The sequence below is a fragment of the Salmo trutta genome, unplaced genomic scaffold (genome assembly GCF_901001165.1).
Source record: "Salmo trutta unplaced genomic scaffold, fSalTru1.1, whole genome shotgun sequence".
NCBI classification, from domain to species: Eukaryota; Metazoa; Chordata; class Actinopteri; order Salmoniformes; family Salmonidae; genus Salmo; species Salmo trutta.
Genome location: NW_021822608.1, coordinates 48,662 through 66,150, shown reverse-complemented (window position 1 = coordinate 66,150; position 17,489 = coordinate 48,662). Strand labels below are relative to the sequence as shown.

The window sequence follows — 17,489 nt, the reverse complement described above, 5'->3', positions numbered from 1 at the left end:
AGCGCCTACCCATGGACACCATGTCTTCTCCACCTGTACAAGCTGTCTCAAACCTTCCTTATACTCTTCTAGAGTCAGATACATATTTGCATCCTGCCTGTGCATGGCCCAAAGACAAACAATATTTCAGTCAAGTCACTTTTATTGTATACAAAATGCAGAAAATCATTCACTCCATTACTTAAATTTGGCAACAAAAAAAACTAGATGATAAAAAAAGAAACAAAATGTCCGGGTGGGGTGTATCTATGGTTGGATCTCGTACCCCAGCGGGTCCAGACCCTTATCCAATAAGAGAAGAGACGACTCCCTCATCTTCTGAAGGAACTTCCTCAGCTCATCCTTGGAGAACACCTGAAAGAGAGCGAGAGACCGAGAGAGAGAGAACATAGTTATCAAAAAGAAGAGGAGGATGGGAAAGTAGACGAGTGATAAGAGGAGAAAGCAACACAGTGACAGCGAGAGATGCTGTAAGATAGTATGTTGAGCTCTAATGTTGAAGTGCTTCTACACCTGCATTGCTTGCTGTTTGGGGTTTTAGGCTGGGGGTTTCTGTACAGCACTTTGTGACATCAGCTGATGTAAGAATGGCTTTATAAATACATTTGATTGAAGTCGTTAGGCCAGGCTCACACTCAACCTCCGGTCTACCCAGAGATCCAGCTTGACTGGTGGTGCATTTCAATAGTCTAAAGTGGGCTCCTCTCCTCGTCTCATTGCCTTCATCAGTACTGATGTGAAAGAACTGGACAGGTGCCAGATGAAGGAGGAGAGGAAGCCACACTAGACTATTAGGTGAATGTCAATAGTGTTTCCTTAAAGCCACACTAGACTATTAGGTGAATGTCAATAGTGTTTCCTTAAAGCCACACTAGACTATTAGGTGAATGTCAATAGTGTTTCCTTAAAGCCACAGTAGACTATTAGGTGAATGTCAAGAGTGTTTCCTTAAAGCCACACTAGACTATTAGGTGAATGTCAAGAGTGTTTCCTTAAAGCCACACTAGACTATTAGGTGAATGTCAAGAGTGTTTCCTTAAAGCCACACTAGACTATTAGGTGAATGTCAAGAGTGTTTCCTTAAAGCCACACTAGACTATTAGGTGAATGTCAAGAGTGTTTCCTTAAAGCCACACTAGACTATTAGGTGAATGTCAAGAGTGTTTCCTTAAAGCCACACTAGACTATTAGGTGAATGTCAAGAGTGTTTCCTTAAAGCCACACTAGACTATTAGGTGAATGTCAAGAGTGTTTCCTTAAAGCCACACTAGACTATTAGGTGAAAGTCAAGAGTGTTTCCTTAAAGCCACAGTAGACTTGAGAAGCACCTCAGAGCAGAGTAGTCGCAGATCGTAGCAGACGAAGGACAGGAGACAGGAGAGAGAAGAGGATGCCCTCAGCCCAGGTCAGACTCCAGTACAGACCATGGAAATATCATGTCTAAACTACAGTACAGACCATGGAAATATCATTTCTAAACTCCAGACCATGGAAATATCATTTCTAAACTCCACTACAGACCATGGAAATATCATTTCTAAACTCCAGACCTCGTAGAGACGGTGTTGGTCTGAGGCGATGACGTCAGCCAGTCTGAGACTCTCCTGGTGACGTTGTGTTCTCTGCAGTACTGTCTGCAACAGGAAGGACATCATGGGCAGACAGAGTCTACGGAGCAGCACCATCTGGTGACCTCTCTCTGGGTCCTCCTCCGTATCCTGGAATAGAAGGACAGTGGTAGAAGTAACCTGTACCTAGAAAGAACACAGTGGTACTGGAGACAGAGAGCTAATACAGGCTCAAATGCTAACCCAGCGCCCTCATTCCACCAACTGTCAGTTACTACCATTAATAGTCAGCTACAGACAGACCTCTCTGACGTCGACCATCCAGCCTCCGTCCACAAACAGCAGGACGTTGTAGATTCTCTCCTTCACGTCTTCAGTCAGAGCCTCCAGACGGCCGGTCCAGCTGTCATGTTCCAGCTACAGGAGAGGTCATTTACACACCTTTTTACTTTTTTCTGGTCAATTACGCTAAATAATATTGTTGGCATTAGCGTTCTTCATCTGATCCAGGAACAGCTACACTAAACAAATTAAACACCTCACCTGTTCTACCATAACACAGAGACTGATCTAGGAACAGCTACACTAAACACCTCACCTGTTCTACCATAACACAGAGACTGATCTAGGAACAGCTACACTAAACACCTCACCTGTTCTACCATAACACAGAGACTGATCTAGGAACAGCTACACTAAACAAATTAAACACCTCACCTGTTCTACCATAACACAGAGACTGATCTAGGAACAGCTACACTAAACACCTCACCTGTTCTACCGTAACACAGAGACTGATCTAGGAACAGCTACACTAAACACCTCACCTGTTCTCCCATAACACAGAGACTGATCTAGGAACAGCTACACTAAACAAATTAAACACCTCACCTGTTCTACCATAACACAGAGGCTGATCTAGGAACAGCTACACTAAACACCTCACCTGTTCTACCGTAACACAGAGACTGATCTAGGATCAGACTGTACTGTGTATCTGGTACCCTATCCCCTACATAGTAAACTCATTTTGACCTGGGCCTCCTATAGAGCACTAGTTTTAACCATAACCCTATGGTGCACTACATAGGGAACAGGGTGTATTGGGTAACCCTATGATGCACTACATAGGGAACAGGGTCTATTGGGTAACCCTATGATGCACTACATAGGGAATAGAGTGTATTGGGTAACCCTATGATGCACTACATAGGGAACAGGGTGTATTGGGTAACCCTATGGTGCACTACATAGGGAACAGGGTGTATTGGGTAACCCTATGGTGCACTACATAGGGAACAGGGTGTATTGGGTAACCCTATGCTGCACTACATAGGGAACAGGGTGTATTGGGTAACCCTATGATGCACTACATAGGGAACAGGGTGTATTGGGTAACCCTATGGTGCACTACATAGGGAACAGGGTGTATTGGGTAACCCTATGCTGCACTACATAGGGAACAGGGTGTATTGGGTACCTGGTACTCGTTCTCCTTCATCTCGTAGGCCACCTTCTCAGTGAACTTGGCCTGGGCCGGCAGGCTGGGCTTCTGAGGGGGGGAGTTCATGTGATGGAACCACTCATTAAACGCCTCATGAGCTTCCTGGGGAGGGGAGGGGGGGGGGGGAGGGGAGGGGGGAAGACACACCACTTATACAACTACAGGAGACCTCTCTAAAAACATTCAATATACAGTGGAGCCAATCACAGCGCTTTGAGAGCTTGTCCCCTCACCAGGTAAGCGCGGACACACAGGTGTTCCCTGATGGCGTTCTCATCCTCCGCGGGAAGGGGCGTGTCCAGGCCTAGCTCCTCCCACTGGCGGTATATCTCCCTCATGGAGTCCTCGGGGACCTTAGCGAACACCACCTTAGCTGCATGGTGTTTCTTACAGGCTGGAGGAGACGGCAGAGAGGACAGAGAACAATGGATCAACAGCCTGGTTGAAAAACAAGGAGAGCCAATACAATGTCTATGTGTGGGAGAACAACGATCTGTTTCAGAAGCTTGTGTGTAACGTACCCAGGAACTTCCTCATGATGGCGTTGCTCTGTTTGAGGGCCTCAGCTCTCTGGGCGGGGTCAAACACCAGCCAATCAATCACATCGATCTTCCTCTGGTCCTCCTGGGGGGGGATACAGGGTTAACATGACCACATGGTGTGTGTGTTTCTCCTTCGTACCGCTGAGATGACGGTGTCCAGTGTGTGTGTGTGTGTGTGTGTGTGTGTGTGTTTAATACCGCTGAGGTGCCAGTGTGTGTGTTTCATACCGCTGAGGTGCCAGTGTCCAGTGTGTGTGTGTTTCATACCGCTGAGGTGCCAGTGTCCAGTGTGTGTGTGTTTCATACTGCTGAGGTGCCAGTGTCCAGTGTGTGTGTGTGTGTGTGTGTGTGTGTTTCATACCGCTGAGGTGCCAGTGTGTGTGTGTGTGTGTGTGTGTGTGTGTGTGTGTGTGTGTGTGTTTCATACCGCTGAGGTGCCAGTGTGTGTGTGTGTGTGTGTGTGTGTGTGTGTGTGTGTGTGTGTGTGTTTCATACCGCTGAGGTGCCAGTGTCCAGTGCAGGGGTGAGGTCATGATGAGCGAACTCCTCAGTGTCTCTCTCTCTGATGTTCTCCACCACCATCTTAGTGACCGCTGCCACGTCCAGACCTGACCACAACACAACAGGACAGTTAGATACCTGTACCTTTAAAAGACCGCTGCCACGTCCAGACCTGACCACAACACAACAGTTAGATACCTGTACCTTTAAAAGACCGCTGCCACGCCCAGACCTGACCACAACACAACAGGACAGTTAGATACCTGTACCTTTAAAAGACTGCTGCCACGTCCAGACCTGACCACAACACAACAGTTAGATACCTGTACCTTTAAACATTTGCAATATGCTCTGCAATTTCCTGGTTGCTAAAATTAAAATAGTTCACCTAATTTCAGTTTATAGGACAAAATAAGTATGTATACTGTAGAGAATCATTGTAGCATCTAAACCACTGAAATATATTATCAATAACCAAAAAAGATTGTATTTTCAGCTGTTTGAAACTGGTGCACAACACCTATAAAGACAAAAAAATGAAACTTATGAACGGGAAGCATAGAAATAGCACACATATATATATACACACACACACACACACACACACACACACATACACATATATATATATATATATATATATATATATATATATATATATATATATATGGACTGTAGGGTTTTCCCACCTTCCTACAGTCCATAGCTGCAGAAAAGAGAACATCTGCATGGCCTATTTTAATATAGTTACAAACCTCATTGAATTGGCGGCTGTAGAATCTCAGAGGAATGTCAGACTGTGTGACTCTGTAGCTTCACACTAAGGGTTGTCAAACATCTGGCCCACGGGCCCATTCAACCCTCGCTGGAGTATTTATCATGTGGTTTTGGTTTTTATGTTTTATGGGGGTGGATATAAACGATCTTAAATAGACATTGAAATTACTAAAACCAAATATATATATATATTTTTTTAAATGTAGAAATGAAATTGAACCTACATTAATAGTCTCTTCACTCTGACCAGCTAGATAACAGTCATTAATAGTCTCTTCACTCTGTCCAGCTTGATAACAGTCATTTATAGTCTCTTCACTCTGACCAGCTAGATAAGTCATTTATAGTCTCTTCACTCTGTCCAGCTAGATAAGTCATTTATAGTCTATTCACTCTGACCAGCTAGATAAGTCATTTATAGTCTCTTCACTCTGACCAGCTAGATAACAGTCATTTATAGTCTCTTCACTCTGTCCAGCTAGATAACAGTCATTTATAGTCTTCACTCTGACCAGCTAGATAACAGCCATTTATAGTCTTCACTCTGACCAGCTAGATAACAGTCATTTATAGTCTCTTCACTCTGACCAGCTTGATAACAGTCATTTATAGTCTCTTCACTCTGACCAGCTAGATAAGTCATTTATAGTCTCTTCACTCTGTCCAGCTTGATAACAGTCATTAATAGTCTCTTCACTCTGACCAGCTAACAGTCATTTATAGTCTCTTCACTCTGACCAGCTTGATAAGTCATTTATAGTCTCTTCACTCTGTCCAGCTAGATAACAGTCATTTATAGTCTGTTCACTCTGACCAGCTTGATAACAGTCATTAATAGTCTCTTCACTCTGACCAGCTTGATAAGTCATTGAACCAAAAGTTAGCCCAACAGGGAGAATAGTCCTCTATCCATCACTTTTGGAATTATTTTTAGGAAATTTCAAATGGCGAGGAAATCTAACACATTTTAAGTGCGGTCCTCTGGACCTCAGTGAAGGCCAAATGTGGCCAGGCAGGGAAAATGAGTTTAACCCCCCCCCCATCCCATCCCAGCAGCCTCTGTGTGAGACACTGACCTGCCTCCCTGGCCAGCTCCAGACAGCGTTGTCTCTGCTCAGCCTCGGTGACCTCCTCCAGGAAGAGAGCGTACTGGGCGGTAGCCAGGTCTGGCGGCAGGTGACTGACATAGAAGGCTATCAGATCAACGTGCTTCTCCTTCATCAACAGAGAGATGTAGGCCTTCAGGACATCCACCGATACCTCCTCCTGATTGGGTGGGGGGAAAACATGAGTGGAGGGATATGTGGATTGTGTGAGGAATGGTTGATGTTTATATAGGTGTATAACAACAGAAGTGTGTTTCTCTCTCTGTGTGTGTGTGTGTGTGCTACTGTAACTTGAGCTGCATGCCCAGGCTGCGGTAGAACAACAGGTGTGTGTGTGTGTGTGTGTGTGTGTGTGTGTACTACTGTACCTTGAGCTGCATGCCCAGGCTGCGGTAGAACAACAGGTGTGTGTGTGTGTGTGTGTGTTACTGTACCTTGAGCTGCATGCCCAGGCTGCGGTAGAACACCAGGTGTGTGTGTGTGTGTGTGTGTGTGTGTGTGTGTGTGTGTGTGTGTACTACTGTACCTTGAGCTGCATGCCCAGGCTGCGGTAGAACACCAGGTGTGTGTGTGTGTGTGTGTGTGTGTGTGTGTGTGTACTACTGTACCTTGAGCTGCATGCCCAGGCTGCGGTAGAACACCAGGTGTGTGTGTGTGTGTGTGTGTGTGTGTGTGTACTACTGTACCTTGAGCTGCATGCCCAAGCTGCGGTAGAACAACAGGTGTGTGTGTGTGTACTACTGTACCTTGAGCTGCATGCCCAGGCTGCGGTAGAACACCAGGTGTGTGTGTGTGTGTGTGTGTGTGTGTGTGTGTACTACTGTACCTTGAGCTGCATGCCCAAGCTGCGGTAGAACAACAGGTGTGTGTGTGTGTGTGTGTGTACTACTGTACCTTGAGCTGCATGCCCAGGCTGCGGTAGAACAACAGGTGTGTGTGTGTGTGTGTGTGTACTACTGTACCTTGAGCTGCATGCCCAGGCTGCGGTAGAACAACAGGTGTGTGTGTGTACTACTGTACCTTGAGCTGCATGCCCAGGCTGCGGTAGAACAACAGGTGTGTGTGTGTGTGTGTACTACTGTACCTTGAGCTGCATGCCCAGGCTGCGGTAGAACAACAGGTGTGTGTGTGTGTGTACTACTGTACCTGTAGCCTTGCGGTAGAACACAGTTGTGTGTGTGTTTACTACTGTACCTTGAGCTGCTGCCAGGCTGCGGTAGAAACAACAGGTTGTGTGTGTGTGTGTGTGTGTGTTCTACTGTACCTTGAGCTGCATGCCCAGGCTGCGGTAGAACAACAGGTGTGTGTGTGTGTGTGTGTACTACTGTACCTTGAGCTGCATGCCCAGGCTGCGGTAGAACAACAGGTGTGTGTGTGTGTGTACTACTGTACCTTGAGCTGCATGCCCAGGCTGCGGTAGAACAACAGGTGTGTGTGTGTGTGTACTACTGTACCTTGAGCTGCATGCCCAGGCTGCGGTAGAACAACAGGTGTGTGTGTGTGTGTACTACTGTACCTTGAGCTGCATGCCCAGGCTGCGGTAGAACAACAGGTGTGTGTGTACTACTGTACCTTGAGCTGCATGCCCAGGCTGCGGTAGAACAACAGGTGTGTGTGTGTGTGTACTACTGTACCTTGAGCTGCATGCCCAGGCTGCGGTAGAACAACAGCAGGTGAGTCATGAAGCGCAGCAGGTGAGAGGGCAGAGCAGGACTCCTGGTCAACCAGTTACTGAACTCCTCCAACAGACCTGACACACACACACACACACACACACACACACACACAGTTTTATACTCTGACACTTTCATACAGCAGTAACATATCTGCATTAACCAGAACCACAAAGTCACTCTGGATAGTGACTGACTACCTCATGTACCTGGTGACCAAAACCACAAAGTCACTCTGGATAGTGACTGACTACCTCATGTACCTGCATTAACCAGAACCACAAAGTCACTCTGGATAGTGACTGACTACCTCATGTACCTGGTGACCAGAACCACAAAGTCACACTGGATAGTGACTGACTACCTCATGTACCTGGTGACCAGAACCACAAAGTCACTCTGGATAGTGACTGACTACCTCATGTACCTGGTGACCAGAACCACAAAGTCACTCTGGATAGTGACTGACTACCTCATGTACCTGGTGACCAGAACCACAAAGTCACTCTGGATAGTGACTGACTACCTCATGTACCTGGTGACCAGAACCACAAAGTCACTCTGGATAGTGACTGACTACCTCATGTACCTGGTGACCAGAACCACAAAGTCACTCTGGATAGTGACTGACTACCTCATGTACCTGGTGACCAGAACCACAAAGTCACTCTGGATAGTGACTGACTACCTCGTGACTTTTGTCTGACTGTACGGTCTTTCCATAGGCTGACACCGACATGGCCATGGACTTAGTCAAGGTCCAGTGAAAATATCACTTTTAAAAGTTAGATTCTGTTAACTCATAAATGTTGTTGACTCATCCAATACTTATTTGTAGCCAAAGCATGAATTAAAAAAAATAAACACCTAAAATAAACCACCTCAAATTGGTATCTCAAACAGACCGTTTAAAGAAAGCTTGTTCTTTCCTCATAGAACATGATGTCATGATAGAACATGAGGTCACGGTGGCTCATTGGCTGCTCTTTAACATAATTAAAACAATAGTAAGGAAAAACGATTTAACTCGCATTGTAATGAATTCTAGGTCCTATTTCATAGAGATGTGGAAACACTAGACAGCTAGTTACAGGTTAATAACAGACTCACCGTCCAGGTCACCCAGGAAACACTAGACAGCTAGTTACAGGTTAATAACAGACTCACCGTCCAGGTCACCCAGTAAACACTAGACAGCTAGTTACAGGTTAATGACAGACTCACCGTCCAGGTCACCCAGGAAACACTAGACAGCTAGTTACAGGTTAATAACAGACTCACCGTCCAGGTCACCCAGGAAACACTAGACAGCTAGTTACAAGTTAATAACAGACTCACCGTCCAGGTCACCCAGGAAACACTAGACAGCTAGTTACAGGTTAATAACAGACTCACCGTCCAGGTCACCCAGGAAACACTAGACAGCTAGTTACAGGTTAATAACAGACTCACCGTCCAGGTCACCCAGGAAACACTAGACAGCTAGTTACAGGTTAATAACAGACTCACCGTCCAGGTCACCCAGGAAACACTAGACAGCTAGTTACAGGTTAATAACAGACTCACCGTCCAGGTCACCCAGGAAACACTAGACAGCTAGTTACAGGTTAATAACAGACTCACCGTCCAGGTCACCCAGGAAACACTAGACAGCTAGTTACAGGTTAATAACAGACTCACCGTCCAGGTCAGCCAGGAAACACTAGACAGCTAGTTACAGGTTAATAACAGACTCACCGTCCAGGTCACCCAGGATGACTAACTTCTGGATAATGTGGTAATGTTCTTTAGTCTCTTCCAGGACTTTCTGTGGAGAAGAGGGAAGGAGAAATTCAGTGTCTTTCACAGGACTATGGGAGTCCCTAAGACCGGAGACAGCCAGTAGACCGGCGCGACGGAGACAGCCAGTAGACCGGCGCGACGGAGACAGCCAGTAGACCGGCGCGACGGAGACAGCCAGTAGACCGGCGCGACGGAGACAGCCAGTAGACCGGCGCGACGGAGACAGCCAGTAGACCGGCGCGACGGAGACAGCCAGTAGACCGGCGCGACGGAGACAGCCAGTAGACCGGTATGATGTAGATAGATAGTAGACTGGTACGATGTAGATAGTAGACTGGTACGATGTAGATAGATAGTAGACTGGTATGATGTAGATAGTAGACTGGTATGACGTAGATAGATAGTAGACTGGTATGACGTAGATAGTAGACTGGTATGACGTAGATAGATAGTAGACTGGTATGATGTAGATAGTAGACTGGTATGACGTAGATAGATAGTAGACTGGTATGACGTAGATAGATAGTAGACTGGTATGATGTAGATAGATAGTAGACTGGTACGATGTAGATAGTAGACTGGTACGATGTAGATAGTAGACTGGTATGATGTAGATAGATAGTAGACTGGTATGATGTAGATAGATAGTAGACTGGTACGATGTAGATAGATAGTAGACTGGTACGATGTAGATAGATAGTAGACTGGTATGATGTAGATAGATAGTAGACCGGTATGATGTAGATAGATAGTAGACCGGTATGATGTAGATAGATAGTAGACTGGTACGATGTAGATAGTAGACTGGTATGATGTAGATAGTAGACTGGTATGATGTAGATAGTAGACTGGTATAATGTAGATAGATAGTAGACTGGTATAATATAGTAGACTGGTATGATGTAGATAGTAGACTGGTATAATGTAGATAGATAGTAGACTGGTATAATATAGATAGATAGTAGACTGGTATGATGTAGATAGATAGTAGACTAGTATGATGTAGATAGATAGTAGACTGGTATGATGTAGATAGTAGACTGGTACGATGTAGATAGTAGACTGGTATGATGTAGATAGATAGTAGACTGGTATGATGTAGATAGTAGACTGGTATGATGTAGATAGATAGTAGACTGGTATGATGTAGATAGATAGTAGACTGGTATGATGTAGATAGATAGTAGACTGGTATGATGTAGATAGATAGTAGACTGGTATGATGTAGATAGATAGTAGACTGGTATGATGTAGATAGATAGTAGACTGGTATGATGTAGATAGATAGTAGACTGGTATGATGTAGATAGATAGTAGACTGGTATGATGTAGATAGATAGTAGACTGGTATGATGTAGATAGATAGTAGACTGGTATGATGTAGATAGATAGTAGACTGGTATGATGTAGATAGATAGTAGACTGGTATGATGTAGATAGATAGTAGACTGGTATGATGTAGATAGATAGTAGACTGGTATGACGTAGATAGATAGTAGACTGGTATGATGTAGATAGATAGTAGACTGGTATGATGTAGATAGATAGTAGACTGGTATGATGTAGATAGTAGACTGGTATGATGTAGATAGATAGTAGACTGGTATGATGTAGATAGATAGTAGACTGGTATGATGTAGATAGTAGACTGGTATGATGTAGATAGATAGTAGACTGGTATGATGTAGATAGTAGACTGGTACGATGTAGATAGTAGACTGGTATGATGTAGATAGTAGACTGGTATGATGTAGATAGTAGACTGGTATGATGTAGATAGATAGTAGACTGGTATGATGTAGATAGATAGTAGACTGGTATGATGTAGATAGATAGTAGACTGGTATGATGTAGATAGATAGTAGACTGGTATGACGTAGATAGATAGTAGACTGGTATGACGTAGATAGATAGTAGACTGGTATGACGTAGATAGATAGTAGACTGGTATGACGTAGATAGATAGTAGACTGGTATGGTGTAGATAGATAGTAGACTGGTATGATGTAGATAGATAGTAGACTGGTATGATGTAGATAGATAGTAGACTGGTATGATGTAGATAGATAGGAGACTGGTATGATGTAGATAGATAGACTGTATGATGTAGATAGATAGTAGACTGGTAGATGTAGATAGTAGATTAGAATAGTAGACTGGTCGATGTAGATAGATAGTAGACTGGTATGATGTAGTAGATAGTAGACTGGTATGATTGTAGATAGATAGTAGGAACTAGTATGATGTATATAGTAGACTGTCGAGAGAGATAGTACGTAATGTGAGAGATAGTCGACTGGTATGATGATAGATAGTAAGACTGTTATGTGTAGCTTAGATGGTAGAGGTAGATAGATAGTAGTAGACTGGTATGATGTAGATAGATAGTAGACTGGTATGATGTAGATAGTAGACTGGTATGATGTAGATAGTAGACGGTATGATGTAGATAGATAGTAGACTGGTATGATGTAGATAGATAGTAGACTGGTATGATGTAGATAGTAGACTGGTATGATGTAGATAGATAGTAGACTGGTATGATGTAGATAGATAGTAGACTGGTATGATGTAGATAGATAGTAGACTGGTATGATGTAGATAGTAGACTGGTACGATGTAGATAGTAGACTGGTACGATGTAGATAGTAGACTGGTATGATGTAGATAGATAGTAGACCGGTATGATGTAGATAGATAGTAGACTGGTATGATGTAGATAGATAGTAGACTGGTATGATGTAGATAGTAGACTGGTATGGTGTAGATAGTAGACTGGTATGATGTAGATAGTAGACTGGTACGATGTAGATAGTAGACTGGTATGATGTAGATAGATAGTAGACTGGTATGATGTAGATAGATAGTAGACCGGTATGATGTAGATAGATAGTAGACTGGTATGATGTAGATAGATAGTAGACTGGTATGATGTAGATAGATAGTAGACTGGTATGATGTAGATAGATAGTAGACTGGTATGATGTAGATAGATAGTAGACTGGTATGGTGTAGATAGTAGACTGGTATGATGTAGATAGATAGTAGACTGGTATGATGTAGATAGTAGACTGGTACGATGTAGATAGTAGACTGGTATGATGTAGATAGTAGACTGGTATGATGTAGATAGATAGTAGACTGGTATGATGTAGATAGATAGTAGGACTGGTATGATGTAGATAGATAGTAGACTGGTATGATGTAGATAGATAGTAGACTGGTATGATGTAGATAGCTAGTAGACTGGTATGATGTAGATAGTAGACTGGTATGACGTAGATAGATAGTAGACTGGTATGATGTAGATAGTAGACTGGTATGATGTAGATAGTAGACTGGTATGATGTAGATAGTAGACTGGTACGATGTAGATAGTAGACTGGTACGATGTAGATAGTAGACTGGTATGACGTAGATAGATAGTAGACTGGTATGATGTAGATAGATAGTAGACTGGTATGATGTAGATAGATAGTAGACTGGTATGATGTAGATAGATAGTAGACTGGTATGATGTAGATAGTAGACTGGTATGACGTAGATAGATAGTAGACTGGTATGATGTAGATAGTAGACTGGTATGATGTAGATAGTAGACTGGTATGATGTAGATAGTAGACTGGTACGATGTAGATAGTAGACTGGTATGACGTAGATAGATAGTAGACTGGTATGACGTAGATAGATAGTAGACTGGTATGACGTAGATAGATAGTAGACTGGTATGATGTAGATAGATAGTAGACTGGTATGATGTAGATAGTAGACTGGTACGATGTAGATAGTAGACTGGTACGATGTAGATAGATAGTAGACTGGTATGATGTAGATAGATAGTAGACTGGTATAATGTAGATAGATAGTAGACTGGTATAATGTAGATAGATAGTAGACTGGTATGATGTAGATAGATAGTAGACTGGTATGATGTAGATAGATAGTAGACTGGTATGATGTAGATAGATAGTAGACTGGTATGATGTAGATAGATAGTAGACTGGTATGATGTAGATAGATAGTAGACTGGTATGACGTAGATAGATAGTAGACTGGTATGATGTAGATAGATAGTAGACTGGTATGATGTAGATAGATAGTAGACTGGCATGATGTAGATAGATAGTAGACTGGTATGATGTAGATAGATAGTAGACTGGTATGATGTAGATAGTAGACTGGTACGACGTAGATAGTAGACTGGTATGATGTAGATAGATAGTAGACTGGTATGATGTAGATAGATAGTAGACTGGTACGATGTAGATAGTAGACTGGTACGATGTAGACACACACAGCTAGTTTGATAAAGCAGACAAACAGATGCTGACCTTTGACTCTGTTGCCAGCAGCTCCTCAAACACCTTCTCTAGTGTCCAGCTGGAGAGAAAAGGGAGACATGATACAATTTGCATTTAGAAATGTTAGGTTAGGTTCCTGATCCTCAACCCTCCACTAGAGGCTGGGGATTTTACTTGGACTCCAGGCATTTTCTACCAGAGGCTGTATTTTGTAGGCAGGGCTACCCACTAAAGGGTATGGTCCCTGGGTAAGACTTCCTACTACAGGCTGGGGATCTTACTTGGCCTCCAGGTATTCTCCACTAGATGGGATCTTACTTGGCCTCCAGGTATTCTCCACTAGATGGGATCTTACTTGGCCTCCAGGTATTCTCCACTAGATGGGATCTTACTTGGCCTCCAGGTATTCTCCACTAGATGGGATCTTACTTGGCCTCCAGGTATTCTCCACTAGATGGGATCTTACTTGGCCTCCAGGTATTCTCCACTAGATGGGATCTTACTTGGCCTCCAGGTATTCTCTACTAGAGGAGATCTTACTTGGACTCCAGGTATTCTCTACTAGGTGGGATCTTACTTGGTGTCCAGGTATTCTCTCCTAAATGGGATCTTACTTGGTGTCCAGGTATTCTCTACTAGAGAATGTATTCTCTAGGCAGGGCTGCCCACTAAAGAGTATTGTCCCTGGGTAAGGCTACCTTCTAGAGGCTGGGGATCTTACTTGGCCTCCAGGTATTCTCGTGGCAGCTCCTCCAGCTCCTCGCTGCCCATTCCTGAGGACCGGACCTCCTGTTCCACCAGAGAGTCTACCAGGACCCTGAAGTAGGCCCATACACTGTCCTCCCACGACTCACACACTGGGAGCAGCTAGAGGAGAGAGACAGGGAGACAAATCACTATTACCACTCTACTATAGTCCAGCTAGAGGAGAGAGACAGGGAGACAAATCACTATTACCACTCTACTATAGTCCTGTCTACTACCACTCTACTATAGTCCTGTCTACTACCACTCTACTATAGTCCTGTCTACTACCACTCTACTATAGTCCTGTCTACTACCACTCTACAATAGTCCTGTCTACTACCACTCTACTATAGTCCTGTCTACTACCACTCTACTATAGTCCTGTCTACTACCACTCTACTATAGTCCTGTCTACTACCACTCTACTATAGTCCTGTCTACTACCACTCTACTATAGTCCTGTCTACCACCACTCTACTATAGTCCTGTCTACCACCACTCTACTATAGTCCTGTCTACCACCACTCTACTATAGTCCTGTCTACTACCACTCTACTATAGTCCTGTCTACCACCACTCTACTATAGTCCTGTCTACTACCACTCTACTATAGTCCTGTCTACCACCACTCTACTATAGTCCTGTCTATTACCACGCTACTATAGTCCTGTCTACTACCACTCTACTATAGTCCTGTCTACTACCACCCTACTATAGTCCTGTCTACTACCACTCTACTATAGTCCTGTCTACTACCACTCTACTATAGTCCTGTCTACTACCACTCTACTATAGTCCTGTCTACCACCACTCTACTATAGTCCTGTCTACTACCACTCTACTATAGTCCTGTCTACTACCACTCTACTATAGTCCTCTCTACCACTACTATAATCCTGTCTACTACCACTCTACTATAGTCCTGTCTACTACCACGCTACTATAGTCCTGTCTACCACCACTCTACTATAGTCCTGTCTACTACCACGCTACTGTAGTCCTGTCTACTACCACTCTACTATAGTCCTGTCTACTACCACTCTACTATAGTCCTGTCTACTACCACTCTACTATAGTCCTGTCTACTACCACTCTACTATAGTCCTCTCTTATGTGAACATTGTTGTTAGACGTTTACTTTGACAATGCGTTTCACTTTCCATGACACCCCCCCCCATCCTCCACCTCCACCTGACTCCCCCCCATCCTCCTCCTCCACCTGACCCTCCACCTGACCCCCCCCATCCTCCTCCTCCACCTGACCCCCCCCCATCCTCCTCCTCCACCTGACCCCCCCCATCCTCCTCCACCTGACCCCCCATCCTCCTCCACCTGACCCCCCCCCATCCTCCTCCACCTGACCCCCCCCCATCCTCCTCCACCTGACCCCCCCCCATCCTCCTCCACCTGACCCCCCCCATCCTCCTCCACCTGACCCCCCCCCATCCTCCTCCACCTGACCCCCCCCATCCTCCTCCTCTATACAAGTGCTACAGAAAGAGAGAGGGCTCATGGAGATGACCACACAACATACCCGTTTGAGGTTCCCACTCAGAACAGCGTAGATGGCTCTCTCATATCTGCTGAAGTGTTCATTATCAGCCATCCTCCAGCAGCACACCTTCCATACACAGCGCTGAGGGTTCCCCTCCACCGGTAGCAGCTCTGCACCGCCTGGACACACACAGTTCCATTACAGACCATTCATAGGGATGTGTGTTTAGGGCTGTTATGGTGACCGTATTACCGCCACACCGGCAGTCACCAGTCATGACCGCAGTCAAATTCCACTTGAACGTTTAGTCACGGTAACTAAACTTCTCTAAGCTCTGATGCTGCTGATGGTCATTGGCAGTCTACCAAACCCGCTGGTCATTGGTAGTCTACCAAACCCGCTGGTCATATTGGCAGTCTACCAAACCCGCTGGTCATTGGCAGTCTACCAAACCCGCTGGTCATTGGCAGTCTACCAAACCCGCTGGTCATTGGCAGTCTACCAAACCCGCTGGTCATATTGGCAGTCTACCAAACCCGCTGGTCATATTGGCAGTCTACCAAACCCGCTGGTCATATTGGCAGTCTACCAAACCCGCTGGTCATATTGGCAGTCTACCAAACCCGCTGGTCATATTGGCAGTCTACCAAACCCGCTGGTCATATTGGCAGTCTACCAAACCCGCTGGTCATATTGGCAGTCTACCAAACCCGCTGGTCATATTGGCAGTCTACCAAACCCGCTGGTCATATTGGCAGTCTTAACCAACCCGCTGGTCATATTGGCAGTCTACCAAACCCGCTGGTCATATTGGCAGTCTACCAAACCCGCTGGTCATATTGGCAGTCCTAACCAAACCCGCTGGTCATATTGGCAGTCTACCAACCCGCTGGTCATATTGGCAGTCTACCAAACCCGCTGGTCATATTGGCAGTCTAACCAAACCCGCTGGTCATATTGGCAGTCTACCAAACCCGCTGGTCATATTGGCAGTCTACCAAACCCGCTGGTCATATTGGCAGTCTACCAAACCGCTGGTCATATTGGCAGTCTACCAAACCCGCTGTCATATTGGCAGTCTACCAAACCCGCTGGTCATATTGGCAGTCTACCAAACCCGCTGGTCATATTGGCAGTCTACCAAACCCGCTGGTCATATTGGCAGTCTACCAACCCCCGCTGGTCATATTGGCAGTCTACCAAACCCGCTGGTCATATTGGCAGTCTACCAAACCCGCTGGTCATATTGGCAGTCTACCAAACCCGCTGGTCATATTGGCAGTCTACCAAACCCGCTGGTCATATTGGCAGTCTACCAAACCCGCTGGTCATATTGGCAGTCTACCAAACCCGCTGGTCATATTGGCAGTCTACCAAAACCCGCTGGTCATATTGGCAGTCTACCAAACCCGCTGGGTCATATGCGTCTACCAACCCGCTGGTCATATTGGCAGTCTACCAAACCCGCTGGTCATATTGGCAGTCTACCAAAC

The 17,489-nt window shown here is 44.9% G+C and overlaps 1 protein-coding gene and 1 long non-coding RNA gene across 2 annotated transcripts in view; both read right to left on the bottom strand.

The window, feature by feature from the left end:
- Positions 1-124: 124 nt before the first annotated feature.
- Positions 125-17,489, bottom strand: part of LOC115182955 (nuclear pore complex protein Nup107) — a 29,514-nt gene continuing 12,149 nt past the window's right edge. The window contains exons 14-26 of the mRNA XM_029744312.1: positions 16,036-16,175; positions 14,476-14,621; positions 13,785-13,833; positions 9,409-9,478; positions 7,633-7,748; positions 5,969-6,158; positions 4,110-4,222; positions 3,594-3,696; positions 3,306-3,466; positions 3,049-3,174; positions 1,872-1,985; positions 1,551-1,718; positions 125-354 (exon numbers count right to left, since the gene is read on the bottom strand). Of these exons, the coding sequence (XP_029600172.1) occupies positions 247-354; positions 1,551-1,718; positions 1,872-1,985; positions 3,049-3,174; positions 3,306-3,466; positions 3,594-3,696; positions 4,110-4,222; positions 5,969-6,158; positions 7,633-7,748; positions 9,409-9,478; positions 13,785-13,833; positions 14,476-14,621; positions 16,036-16,175 (1,604 nt within the window). The 3' untranslated portion in view covers positions 125-246. The remainder of the gene's footprint in view (positions 355-1,550; positions 1,719-1,871; positions 1,986-3,048; positions 3,175-3,305; positions 3,467-3,593; positions 3,697-4,109; positions 4,223-5,968; positions 6,159-7,632; positions 7,749-9,408; positions 9,479-13,784; positions 13,834-14,475; positions 14,622-16,035; positions 16,176-17,489) is intronic.
- Positions 2,011-2,652, bottom strand: LOC115182958 (uncharacterized). The gene is made up of 2 exons (XR_003873926.1): positions 2,167-2,652; positions 2,011-2,111 (listed from the first exon to the last, which is right to left on the bottom strand). It is a non-coding gene; the product is annotated as an uncharacterized LOC115182958 (long non-coding RNA).